This window comes from Callorhinchus milii, unplaced genomic scaffold (assembly GCF_018977255.1).
Source record: "Callorhinchus milii isolate IMCB2004 unplaced genomic scaffold, IMCB_Cmil_1.0 Scaffold93, whole genome shotgun sequence".
Lineage (NCBI taxonomy): Eukaryota > Metazoa > Chordata > Chondrichthyes > Chimaeriformes > Callorhinchidae > Callorhinchus > Callorhinchus milii.
Window position 1 is genome coordinate 139,626 of NW_024704834.1, and position 14,501 is coordinate 154,126.

Below are 14,501 nucleotides of genomic sequence, written 5' to 3' on the forward strand. Positions count from 1 at the left end.
GTATCGTCCGCGAATTTAGATAGGATACGTTCTATTTCCTCATCTAAATCATTCATATGCACTGTAGATAATGGAGTCCCATGCACGGATCCTTGTGGCAATACACTGGTCAAATCCGGCCAATCTGAGAAGTAGCAATTTATCTCTACTCTTTGTTTTCTTCCTGTGGACCACTCTCCCATCCATGCTGGTATATTGCCTTTAATTCCACGAGCTCTCATCTTATGCAGCAATCTATTATGCTGCAGCTTGTCGAATGACTTCTGTAAATCCAAATACACCACACATACTTACTTCCGCCTATCTAACTTGCTAGTTGCATTCTCGAACTAAGATTCTTTAGAAATTTGGGCAACCCTTAAACCATTGAAATATGTATTGACAATTTTTATAGGCGAAACTGGAATTAATTTTTTAATAAAGAAATAGAAGCAACACTGAGCATACAAACATACAATAATATGTGTCTAACTCTCATTGAAGATTGTGATGTACCTTCATGGCCGGTCTCAAGACCCTTTTCTTAGATTGTGCCTTCGGTTGCACTCCCACTTCTCTTCCTTCCCTCACCCAAATATCTTCCCTCCCCCATGATCGAGTCCTGACTTCTGACTGTACAGCGACTTGGAATATCCTCCCGACGCGAATGTAATTTTGTTGGTTTTGTTGTTGTTGTTACCAATTCAGCCATGGCACACACATTTATTTCGGAATAAATTTTCTCAACTAAATTTGATTATTCAACAGATTATTTTTGAATTTTACAGTAACATCCAAAATATGAGACAGAAATTCGGTTAAATTGGCAACGGTATATTCATCAGCATTCTTGAGGGCGAGTTTACCCGTGCTTCTTTAGAGTAAATGATCTTTAAAAAANTGATTATTTAATTTATTATTTATAAATTCTACAGTAATATCAAAATTATAAGACGACAAATTCAGTTAAACAGATCAGTACTGTTCATTACACCGAAAACTCCTCGCGTCAAGCAATCCCAGAGCCTCAGCATTTGAGTCGATGGACAAATGGCGCGTATCAACGCAATCGGAAAAANGACCTTTGAATCAGCAGTCGGCATTTGAAATTTCGCCAATTGTATACAAAGGTGGTGTTTTGTTGAAAGAAATGGAGTGTTGGTCAGTAAGAACAGAGCTTATTATCTGAAGAGGATTAATCTTTTCGGGAATCTTTCAATAAATGTTGCGTTTTTTTGATGAACTGATAGTATACAATCAATCTTGGTCTAATTCATTATGTGGTAAAGAATCATACAGATGCTTTATTGAAATCTATCACGAACAAAATCATCCCCTTGATTCCAACCTTGTGGAGTATAAACTGCCTCAGCTGTTCCTTCATTGGAAATTAAAGTTACCTTTGATTCAAAGTGTCAACGCAAAACCGTTACAAATGCTGTGTCCAATTGAACCAAAAGCAGAGCGTCGGAAAATTAATGGTGACTTTGACGCAGCTGATTTGTTCAAGAACCTCGTCCTCACCTTTGAGGCCATCCATGGCCTTGTGCCCTCCTACCTCACTGAACTGCTGACTCCCTACCAACCTGCCCACTACCTCCGTTCAGGGGTCTCTGGTCTGCTCCATGTCTCCCTCCCGACCCGCCCTCACATCGGTGGTCGGGCTTTCAGCCTCTCTGCCCCCACACTCTGGAAGTCCATCCCACGATGCCCTCGCCTCGTTTCCTCCTTTGCTCCTTCAAGGCAGGTCTCAAGACCCTTCTCTTCGACCGTGCACTTGGGTTGTACTCCCACCTCTCAGCCTTCCATCACCCCTAGGCCAACCCTTCCCCATGTTCGGGCCCCCACACAAGACTGTTCGCGTCTTTGGGACATCCTTCTGACATCAACAGCGCTCTAGAAATGCAATTTTGTTGTTGTTGTGTTCACGTTGTTTTTTTTTCCTACAAGTTTTTATGGTCATCCTTCTTGGGATGGTTCAGAACACTTTCTGGCGGACGTCCTTTGACTTAACAGCAGTTTACCTCCTTGGGGATTGGAAACGAGCGGGGACACCGAGAGCTGAATTGGATGGAGAGGGTCGATGTTGCAGAAACTAAGGTAAAGCCCAAACGCATGGATTTGTCTGTGTTCGGCAAGAAATTTGCCAAACAGTGCTTTCATTGACAAGCTTTGGAATATTAAACTGAGTGCTCGTAGCACTCCTGCGAACCTGCGCCTACAGCTCAACGGAATTAGGGATACAAGATATATTCTGAGATATTGATTTCCATGAAGATCTGCGATGTATGCAATTCCTAGTTCATTGACAATATGTGCTGTCCAGCGATTTGGGACGTCCTCTCGACATGACTTGCACGGTATCATATATAAGGGTTAAAACTATTATTTTGAAAGCCACCATGTACCCATTTTGTTTGTTGCACTCAATTGATTGTTCGATGATAAACTTCCAACAATAAAATGAAACCCTCCTCGTCTCCTCTTCGCTTCCTTGCTAACTAACTTGGATTCGTGTTTGTTAGTCCGTTTCACACTATCTGCTGATCATCAAAAGCACTGTAAGGCAGAAAATGATTTACTTCACGAAGAATTTTAACAAGACACTGAATATGTCAATCGACTGTAGCGTTTAAAGCAGGTTCTGTTAACGAATATTATTCAACTTAAATGTTTTAGCAATGGGACTTGTTAAATAATAATACAAATAATAATCCCTGCATTTGATACAGCGCTATTCGTGGCTTCTGGAAGTCAAAGATTCACAGAATTTTCGGAAAAGTGAATTGACGGTATATTTGGATATATTTGCAGTGCCAAATTAAGCAACGCAGTAACCCCCAATTCCTCAAGCACGAAAATACCGACTGTCACAGTGCACGCTAACCTTTCGACGTTTTATGTCTTGTGATAGTGATTGACTTTATTGAAGTGGATTCATTATCCTGTGGTGTTTCCTCTTATTGAGCAACAATATTCTGAGACTTCAAATCAATTCAGATTGATGTTCTGCAGATATTATATCCTGTTTGACACGGCATACATATACGTCAAACGTTTAATCACATTATACGTAGCAGAGAGTCAACATTCTAACGTCAGTACCTATACATGAGCTTGGGGTACAAAATTAGGAAACGTAGATAATTGATATAAATTACAGGCATTTCCATGCGATAAGAAACAATCAGGTGGTCGACATCATTGGTCATCAGTTGAGCAGAAACTTGTGAGTAGAGAACTGAAATACATGGTTGTAAGAACACAACCCTTTTACAATCTCTTACCATCAATTTGAATAAAGATTTGATACTTTTCTGCAGTCACCGATTAATGACTCTTTCCTCCAACTCTTAGTTACACATTATTTCTTCCAATCCCAACATTCATGATATTATGCTGGGAGTTGTACTGCAGAGTTGAATCAACTAAGGCATTCCTTCCCCATATTCATGGCCATTTTCGAAACTTATTTCTATGATCATTCCATTCTTCGACAGTATCCAATTCCCAATGGTCGATTGGTGGTTTGATGTAGATGACTGATGTGACCACGCGCCTCCCAAGCGAGAGAAACAATTTCGATTCCGGCAGGGTGAAATAGTTGTAAGTTTCTTTGCTCCACACGCCTCTCCTTACAAGGCGGTAAAGCGGAACTCTTTTGTTAGTCGACTGTCGAATCTCATTTCCAGTGGAAATAATTGCTACATTAAAAGAAAGTAATAAATCTGTCACTCAATACACAACTATTTGTGGGACACTGCTGTGTCCAACTGTTTGCCGTGTTTCGACCAAAATACTTGCAGTCAATCCACTTTACCGAACATTCTGTGAAGAGCTTGGAGACGTCGATTAGCGGTGATAAGAAGCTACGACAAATGCAAGGATTATTAAAATTGATATTTTTTGGGCGATGTCAACATCTCCTGGAATCCTACATCCTAAGCGATAGATGATATGCAAGTGGAAATTAATTATGTCCTCTTCCTCTATGTCAGTAGGCCCATGGCCTCGTTTTCTTGTTTGGTTCTTTTGACCCAGGAACAGTCCATCCTCTTTGTTTGCATTCCTTCCCTCCGCCATTACATGCTTCCAATTTGTAGCATCATCTGCAGTCTTGGAGTCAGTATCCACATCCATGAGGAAGACACATATATCTACTTTCCCATTTGAATTTGCGAAACAGCCACTGATATTGGCTACCGTTGCTTGCCGGACATCACGAACGAATTGGTCACCTGTGTAGAAGGATCATAGAATCGTAGAGCACAAAAAGAAGCCATTCGGCCCATTGTGGAGAGCTGTACGTCAGTGGTTAGAGCACTCGCTTTGCAATTGAGAGACCTGAGTTCAATTCCAGGCAGAGGGCGAAACCTTGGGCAAGTTTCCTTACTCCACCCACCTAATAATAATCCTTCCAAAACCAAAAACAATAATAAATTGGTCATTTTAATTCTACGACTGTTTTTGGGACACTGCTGTGCGCAACTAGCTGCCGCGTTCGCCCACAAATATACAGTCAATTGACTTTACAGTGTGTTCTGTGAAGCACTTTGGGGCGTCCTCACGACGTGAGAAGCGCTTTATAAAATGTAAGGATTATTATTATTATTATCGAGTTTGTGAAGGCTCTTTGAATAGAGCGATTAATGTCAGACCCACCCCCAGCCCTTTCCCCATAATCTGCAAATCCGTCTTCCTCAAATGCTTTACAGATTTGAACAACTCGCCGCGTGAAAAAAAATTCCTCTCACCTCCCCTCTCTTTCGTTTGGAGAACATTTTGAATTTGTGACCTCGACTCATCGACACACCCACCGGTGGAACCGGTTTTTCCCTTTCTCACCTAACAAATCCCCTCATGATTATGAAGACCTCCAGTAGGTCTCCTCGTAACCTTCTCTGCCCCAATGAGAATAATCCTAGCCTGAATAGCCTCTCCTCATAATCAAGGTCGCTCATTCCTGGTGCCATTCTTGTAAATCTCCTCTGCACACTTTTCCAATTGCTTAACATCCTTCATAGAGTTTGGTGCCCAGAATTGGGCGCAGTATTCTAACTGAGGCCTCACCAATATTTTATATAGGTTAATCATAACCTCCTGACTCTTGCACTCTCTGCCCCTATATGAAATCTATTGTACCATATGCGCTTTGTAGAACTTTATCTTCCTGTCGTGTCAACTTCAATGATTAATTTTCCTGCACCCCTAGGTCTCTCTGTTCTTTTACCCCCCTTAAGATTGTATTACCCAGTCGATATTGCCTCCCATCTTTCGTTCTACCAAAATCCATTACCTTGCATTTCTCCACATTGTAACTCATCTTCCATGTGTCTGCTCATGTCACAATTCTGCCCATATCTTCCTGCAATAGGGTACTATCCTTCTCACTGTTTATTGCCCTGCGAATCTTTATGTCGTCCGCAAACTTGGAAATGATGATTGCTATAGATATGTCCAGATCATTTATATATATTAAGAGGACCAGTGGTCCTAATACCGATCCCCGGGGATCCCACTGTATACATCCCTCCAGCCAGAAAAGCAAGCGTTCACCACAACACTCTGATTTCTGTCTCCCATCCAGTTCTGGATCCGTGCTGCCACTTTTCGTTTTATACCATGGGCTTCACTCTTTCTTACAAACCTTTCAAGTGCACTTTGTCAAATACATTTTGAAAGTCCATATGAACTGCATCAATTGCACTACCTTTGTCAAACCTCTCCGTTACCTCATCCATAATTTTTATTAGATTTGTTAGACAAGATTTGCCTTTACAAAATCGATGCTGGCTGTCCCTAATTAACCCATATTCTTCTAAGTGAAGGTTTAGTCTGTCCCGCGTTATAGTCTCCAGCAGTTTCCCCACTGCTGGTGTTAGGCTGACTGATCTGTAGTTCCCAGGCCTTCTGCATGTCCGCTGTTCCACCATTGGTGAATACGATTCCCAAGATGCAGTCAATCAGTGCCCCAAACACACTTCATCTATTATTCCGCCTTGCTCCTTCCCTACACTTCAACAGGTGGAGCCTGAAGACATTACTAATCCACTCTGCCTCCTTTGACCCCTTCACTTCCCCACGGTCTCGGCGTTGAGCTCCGCCAGTACCAAGCATTGCTACGTGAAAGTGATGCAGTGCCAATGCAAATTGCTGTTTTTGTTGACACGTTAAAACAGGGGTCTCTTGTGAAGGGTTTTAGCCCCACACATGTTTGAAACTCCAACCTGACAGCGCCTCCATCAACAGGTCATTACTGGCCGAAGCGCAAACCTCCCTCTGGCAGGGCAGGTTCCCATATTTATCACCGATGCAAATCACTGATCCCAGACTTTGGAAATGGGCTACAGCAAGATCTCTCCATTAAACACAGGAGTATGGAAACACAAAGGAGAATGTTTTGGACATAGGTCCAACGTAAAGTTACGAAATTACACATCCTTCATCACTGAGTCCTGCTGACCACGTAACAACCTGTTTCTCACTCTGCTTAGCAAGCTCTGGCATTTTCCATGAGCAGCACCCACCTCCCACCCACCGAGATTCACCACACTATCGGCGGTCGTGCCTTCAGCCTTTCTGCCCCTATCCTATGCAACTCTATCCCACATTAATTTCTTGCCTCCTTGAAGTTGAGACCCTATACTCTCCAGTTTTACGAAGCATTCGTTCACCACTCTTACAGGCCCTGACCTCCATCCTCCCGAATCCGGAACCACAGCTCAGGTCAATATCCCTGATTTTCCAGCGTCTTGGGATCCATTCCGATGTGAAAGGCGTTGTACAAATTTAATTTTGTTTTGTATTGTATCATTTGACATTTTTCTGCTCTCTGTATATTGACCTAATGTGTCAACCAGGAGAGCAGTTAACCCTCAGATAATTTGCAACATCAGTCACATGCGCATAAAAAATAAAATGTGGAGGTCACAAATAAAAGCATTTGCTAATCCAATTTGTTGAATTAGATTTTGATTTTGATTAGATTTTCCTTATTGAACAGATTTTGCCTCAGAATGGATTTTGAGTTACACAATGATATGAACGCAGGAAAATTATACCTGAAACATATTGCTGACGTGTCTGAAGATGTTTGTTCCACCATCTGTCACTAATGCGATGATCACATCATCTCTCAATCTCCATGGAGTTTCCAAAGGCTACAAATATGTGACAGCATTAAATCAATGTGTCAGAAGGGGCTGCTCTACCTTTGCAAAAGATGTCGCTGCTGTGAAAGATGCCACCAAGATCTAAACTTCTGAACGTACAAGAAACTTATTATCCTGTTCTTGCAGCAGTTGGAATTCCTGGTGAGTTAAATCACTGCTAGTAATTACTGATAATTACCAGTCGGGGAGCGGCGGCAGGAGAGCGCGGGGAGGAGCCTGGGCCAACTGACCCAGGTACTTAAACTCGACGCCGGAGCGAGTGCAGCCAGTCGGGGAGCGGCGGCAGGAGAGCGCGGGGAGGAGCCTGGGCCTACTGACCCAGGTACTTAAACTCGACGCCGGAGCGAGTGCAGCCAGTCGGGGAGCGGTAGCAGGACAGCGCGGGGAGGAGCCTGGGCCTACTGACCCAGGTACTTAAACTCGACGCCGGAGCGAGTGCAGCCAGTCGGGGAGGGGAGGGAGGGGTGGGGACGGAGCGGGGGAACTGCAACGTCATAGATTAGTTTTCAGGTGAGTGCGCTCGCCCAAAAAAAAAAAAAAAAAAAAACCTCCGCGCCCCCCCAGGGCTCACATCAGAGCCCACTGTGGTCCTGTTGGGTTCGATGCCCCAATCTGCGGGATAATGCCATCCACCTGACCGCTCGCTCCCGGTCCCCGCGTGCGCACTATGGCTGCCGCTTTGACCCGAGCCCCCTCACCCCCTCCCTCCCTCCCCCCTCCTCTCTCCCCCCAAACCCTCCCCCCTCTGCATCTCTCCCGCTCTCTCCTCCTCTCTCTCCGTCCCTCTCGTCTTCTATCCCCACTTGACCCTCCCACAACCTCCCTCTGTTCCAGTCTGGGAATCCTCCGCCGGGCTCACCGTGGCACTCGGCGTTGGCTGTCCAGCAGCAGCCACACCGACTGCCCCATTCCCCACCACTCTCGCCAGCCACCCCGGACACAGACCCGGGGAGTCAACCTCTCCTCCCTCATCCCCATCTCCCCCACCCCTGCCTCACAACCTGGACCCCCCTCCCCTCCCACACACCCTTCTGTCAACCGCTCCCTCCACATCGGACTGCAAAATGTCCGCTCCCTCTGCAACAAGGCCCTGGTCATCAACGATCTCATCCTTGATGAGAACGTTGATATCATGGCCTTGACAGAAACGTGGCTCACCCCAGGCGACACCTTCCCCCTCACGGAGGCCACGCCACCCGGCTACACCTCCCACCACATCCCCCGCCCCAACCGCCGTGGCGGTGGTGTTGCCCTTATCTCAAGGACACCACTTGCCCTCTCCCCCTACTCCACTGGCTCTTTCCCCTCCTTCGAGCACCTCACCCTCTCCCACCCCTCATTCCTCTCCCTTAAAATCCTCCTCCTCTACCGGCCCCCTAAAACCTCTCCCACCTTCATCTCTGACATTTCAACACTCCTCACATCTCTTTGCCTCTGCTCCGATCGCCTCATCATCCTGGGCGACTTTAACCTACACTTCACCCCCTCCTGCTCCATCTCCACAGACTTCTCTTCCCTGCTCTCCTCACTCAACCTTTCCCTACACATAAACTCCCCCACTCACAGTCACGGCCACCCACTCGATTTGGTGATCACCCGGGGCCTCAGTGTCTCGGATGTCACTATTACCGACAAGGCCATCTCCGACCACTACTTCATCTCCTTCACCACCTCCACCCCCCTCCCCACCTCCACCAGACCCACCACCATCTTCTACCGCCCTTGGAAGAAGTTACCCCCACAATCCCTAACCGATGCCTTGGAGTCCTCTGAACTCCTCTCCCTCTGGCCTTCAACCCTCACCGACCCCTCTTCTCCTCTCTCCCTCCTCCACAATATCCTCTCCTCCACACTCGATACTCTTGCCCCCATCACTTCCCGCACTGTCTCCTACTCCCGCTCCTCCCCCTGGTACACCACCCACCTCCGCTCACTGAAATGCCAGGTGCGGGCTGCTGAGCGCACCTTTGTCAAATCCGGCTTAACGGTCCACCGACAAATCTGGCTGGACCTCCTCAAAATTTACCGCTCCACTCTAGCCTCGGCCAAGTCGTCCTTCTACTCCAGGATAATCCTGGAGGCGAAGAACAACCCCAGGCTACTGTTTTCCACCACATCCCGACTCCTCCGTCCCCCCGCCACCCCGCGCAGGTCATCTCCTCCAACCTTCACTGCGAGGAGATGCTGGATTTCCTTGAATCCAAGATCAAGGGAATCCGCTCCGCGGTCACTTCCCCTCCAACTTCCACCCACCACCCACCCCTTCCCTCCCACACTCCGACTCCTACCCATCCTCCCCTACACACCTTCGTACCCGTTTCCCCACCCTCTGTCACTGAACTCATCCTATCCCTAAAACCAACCACCTGCTCCCTTGACCCCATCCCCACTCCACTCCTTATCTCCCAGCTCCATTTTCTTGCCCCACACATCACTGACATCATAAACCTGTCCCTCTCCTCTGGCTCTGTCCCCATTCCATTAAAAACTGCCATCATCACGCCCACCCTGAAAAAACCCTCCCTTGATGCGTCGCAGCTATCAAGCTACCGGCCCATCTCCAACCTCCCCTTTCTCTCCAAGGTCTTGGAAAGAGTTGTCGCCTCCCAACTGCGCTCTTTCCTCTCCACCCATTCTCTTTTTGAACCCCTTCAGTCAGGTTTCCGTGCTGCTCATAGCACAGAAACTGCCCTGGTCAAGGTCACCAATGATATCCTGACCATCTGTGACCAGGGCTCCCTCTGTCTCCTCGTCCTCCTCGACCTATCGGCAGCATTCGATACGGTCGACCACGCTATCCTACTCCACCGCTTGTCCTCCCACCTCAACCTTCAAGGCACTGTCCTTGAATGGTTTAGGTCGTACCTTTCTCACCGTCTTCACTTCGTCTCAACGAATGGCTTCTCCTCCACCCCCCGTACTGTCTCATGTGGTGTCCCTCAGGGCTCTGTCCTCGGTCCCCTCCTCTTCACCCTCTATATGCTCCCCCTTGGTGACATCATCCGCAAACATGGGGTTAACTTCCACATGTATGCGGATGACACCCAACTCTACCTTTCCTCCTCTACTCTCAACTCCACGACCACCGATGTCCTGACAGCTGCCTGTCCGACATCGAGTCCTGGACGAGAGACAACTTTCTTCAGCTCAACGTGCAAAAAACCGAGGCCCTCCTGATTGGCTCACGTCAGCGCCTCCGCACCTCAGGCGCTGACACCATCAGCATCCAAGGCTGCACTCTCCACCTCTCAAAGCCAGTCAGGAACCTCGGCGTTTTGTTCGACCCTGAGCTGTCCTTTCTCCCTCACATCCGCACCACAACTGGCACCGCCTTCCATCACCTCCGGAATATCGCCAGATTACGGCACTACCTCACCCCTCACGCTGCTGAAACCCTGGTTCACGCCTTTGTCACCTCAAGGCTGGACTATGGGAACTCTCTCCTCGCCGGCCTTCCCGCCACCTCCCTCCACAAGCTGCAGGTCATTCAGAACTCTGCAGCTCGTGTACTGTCCCGCACCAGGCTTCGGGACCACATCACTCCCACCCTCGCTCGCCTCCACTGGCTCCCCATCCCCCAGAGGATTGATTTCAAGATCCTCATCCTCACCTACAAGGCCATTCACGGCCTTGCTCCCTCCTACCTCTCCAACCTACTATCCCCCTACCTACCTGCCCGTACCCTCCGTTCCTCTGGCTCCGGTCTGCTCCACGTCCCCCGCCCCAACCGCCCTACTATCGGTGGTCGGGCCTTCAGCCTCTCAGCCCCGAGGCTCTGGAACTCCATCCCCCAGTGCCTTCGCCTTGCTTCCTCCCTTTCCTCCTTCAAGGCCGGTCTCAAAACCTTTCTCTTTGACCGTGCCTTCAGCTCCCCTCTCGACTCTCTTCCTCCTCCTCGCTCCCTCCCTTCCCTCCCCTCACCCTGACCATTTCCCCTTCCTCTCTCCCTCCCTTCCCTCCCCTCACCCTGACCATTTCCCCCCTGCTCGGGTCATGACCCAACTGTGCAGCGCCTTGGGACGTCCTCCTGACGTGAAAGGCGCTCTATAAATGGAATCTTGTTGTTGTTGTTGTTGTTGATGGATTCTTGTAGCTCAAGACTTAGACCACTCTCTCCAACAAGCAGTAGGACTGTGTTCGTGTCCCAGCAAAGGTAAACGTTCGGCAAGTTTCCTTACTCCACTTGCCCAACTCTCCCAAATTCTCCCCATAGTCTTGTCCTCCCCACATATGTATGTCATGCTACTCAAATGCCCCTCCTCGCCATTGGCTCTTACCCACTGCTTTAGCTATCGCACTCCTTGAAGATCTCTCCTTTTCTGCACAGTAATACAGTAAATTCAACTTGTCACTGAACAAGCCTGGTGTACCGTTTTTTAGTGGCTTAAATCTGTTATCAACAACTCCCTATTGAAACAGGTTAGCAAAGCTTAATTTCAATTCATGATTGTTTCACTGATGTTCTTACTGACAGACTCGTCAGCATATCACTCCACAGGTCAGGGTCTAATTAAATGATCCTTTTCTTTCTTGCAGTTAATTCACTGGCGATTTTCATCCTCTCCCGAGGAAAGTGCGGACTGTCCAACTGTATCACCCGCTACCTGGTGGCCATGGCAGCGGCGGATCTGTCAGTCATTGTCTCCGAAGTAATCCTGAAACAGATTGGCGAGATTTATTTATTTACCTCATATTTGTTCTACACTCCTGTCTGCAGCTTCATTCATGTCATTTCTGCAGCCGCCGTGGACTCTGCTGTGTGGCTAACCGTGGCTTTCACCTTTGATCGCTTTGTGGCCGTTTGTTGTCAGAAACTGAAACAAAAGCACTGCACTGAGAGAACAGCGTCTGTGGTTATAGGATCTTTAAGTGCGTTGCTCTGCTTGGAAAATATTCCCTTTTATTTTGCATTCCACCGTTACGGTAAAATTCATAACATGCCCTGGGGCTGCCTTGTCAAACCAAACCTTCTCTTTCATCCCGCGTGGATTACGTTTTATTGGTTTGAACAGATTTTGGTCCCTCTGCTCCCATTCGTGTTGATTTTGTTGCTCAACGCGCTAACCGTCAGACACATTCTTGTGGCGAGTCGAGTCCGCACCAAACTGCGAGTCTGCAGCAGCAGCGCTGATCATCGCAATGATCCGCAAATGGAGAACAGAAAGAAATCCATCATTTTACTGTTCACTATATCACTCAGTTTTATACTGTTGTGGATGATATCTGTTGCACATTACATACTCTACAGAGCTACAGGGGTTCACAACTCAAGAGGCTTCTATAACCCTTTGGCAATGTTTGAAGAAGCAGGTTTTATGCTTCAGCTGCTGAGTTCCTGCACAAACACTGCCATTTATGCGGTCACCCAGACCAAATTCAGAGAGGAGCTGAACAATGCAATTAGATATCCTTTCACAATAATCAGTAGATATTTTAAAAAGTGAAAAAGAAGAAGAAAAATTGGGGTGCACGGTACACCAGATAATGCTTATTTTTCACCAATTTGGTTATTCCACTATCTGTTATAGAGTTTAACCTGTAAATCATCACTCAAAACAATATTGTTTGTGTCATATTATGCTTTCCCTCTTTAGTTCTGGCAAAAGTCTCCTCACCTCCTTTCCTCTTTGATCCCCTTGTACTCATCAGCAACTGATCACTGTTTAGTTTTTGTGTAAGCTACGTTGGGTACGCTTTTGTGTGTCAGCTTGTGTCAACTTAACCGTGTAGAACTGTAATCCTAATTAAACTAATCTACACTCAGCACATAGCCGCAGATAAAATATTACGAACACATGTCTGTCTTATTTAGAGTTAAATTGCCAAAGAGAGAAGAATTGAACCGGTTACTGCAAGTTCATTTTCTTGTGATGTTTGCTGATGATCTGTTCCAGAATTGATTTAAACTTAGACAGCCTTGGGACTCAGGGCGGACTGAGTAAATAGATGATGGTGAGTGGTACTCCACCTGTCAGCCAAATGTAATCAAAAGAACTGTGATACAAATTAATAGCTGAGCTACACGTTGTCAGTCCCAGTGGTCAAATCCAGTCAGTCAGAGACTGAGCATGATTGTCGCCCCTCCACGTTGGCAAAACTTCCATCCGAGATTTCTGTCACTGAACCCTCTCGACTGTCCATTTCTGCAGGAACATCGGTGGACGAAACACGAAAAGAGAAATATATGTTGACAATACAAGAACATGTATGTAAGACACTCAATGCCCACCATTATGAGAGTTCTCAAGGAAGAGAAGACTAAGAGCTTTGACATTGCTATTGGAATGACATACCACAACTGGCTATCATCATATTCCTTACCGTAATACTGCTGTTGTAACCATGTTTATGGAATTATTGTGAAATTATGTCTTTTAACCTCCAGTAAAAAAAAAAGTTATACGGCTTGAAATAAAAGTGAATTCAGTTCCTCTGATTTTGGATTCGGAGCTATTGTTTTCGTTGTTATTGTTTTCCCCGATATTCCTCGTCGCCATTCGTTGTCGAAGCCATGTGCTACTGGGTCCCAAACCTTAGCAACGGCATGCTTTAAACCCCCAGCCTCGTCTCCTCTTTAACTGTCTTTAAGTTCCACCTTAAAATCTTCGACAGTGGTTCACCTCCTCTTCCCGTCATGATAGTACCCCCAGAGGTTGAACTGCTTAAAGACGCTCCATGAATACAAGTTAATAATCCTTGCATTTGACATAGCGCTTTTCACGTCGGGAGGACGTCCCAAAGCGCTTCACAGAACACACTGCAAAGTGAATTGACTGTATATTTGTGGGCGAACGCGGCAGCCAATTGCGCACAGCAATGTCCCACATACAGTCTTAGATTGAAAATGACCAATTTATTATTGTTGTTGGTTTTGGAGGATTATTATTAGGCTCTGTGTGGAGTAAGGAAACTTGCCCAAGGTTTCGCCCTCTGCCTGGAATTCAACTCAGGTCTCTCACTTGCAAAGCGAGTGCTCTAACCACTGAGCCACAGGACTCAGATGTTGTTCATGTTCTGCAGTTTCATCCAAACCATCGTGTCTGAGAGAAGCAAATGTGCACACAATCCTGTGGATTTACCACGGGAACAAGCGTATTTATCAAATGCGTTTAATCATCTGTGGCATTTGTACAGGAAGATCAAACCGATCAACTCATAATTATGTGACACAAAATGTATTTGCAAAAGATTGCTATTCTTATTACCAAACACATGATTGCAGTTTCCCAGCGAGTTGCAGTGTTCATCTCAGATCAGTCAAACTCACTTCACAGTGCTCTCAGTTTCTGTAGATTGTGTCAACGTCCTGCGTTGGTGACGCTTTGCTCTGTTTATTCGTTTTATCGGAAA

The 14,501-nt window shown here is 46.7% G+C and overlaps 1 protein-coding gene across 1 annotated transcript; it reads left to right on the forward strand.

Moving 5' to 3' along the window:
* Positions 1 to 8,211: 8,211 nt before the first annotated feature.
* Positions 8,212 to 11,804, forward strand: LOC121851711 (the record flags this gene model as incomplete). Its single annotated transcript, XM_042345777.1, is given in 4 exon segments — positions 8,212 to 8,772; positions 9,519 to 10,245; positions 10,248 to 11,011; positions 11,688 to 11,804. Coding segments are annotated over 4 exon segments (2,169 nt in total), but the record flags the coding sequence as incomplete, so codon positions are not given.
* Positions 11,805 to 14,501: the final 2,697 nt, after the last annotated feature.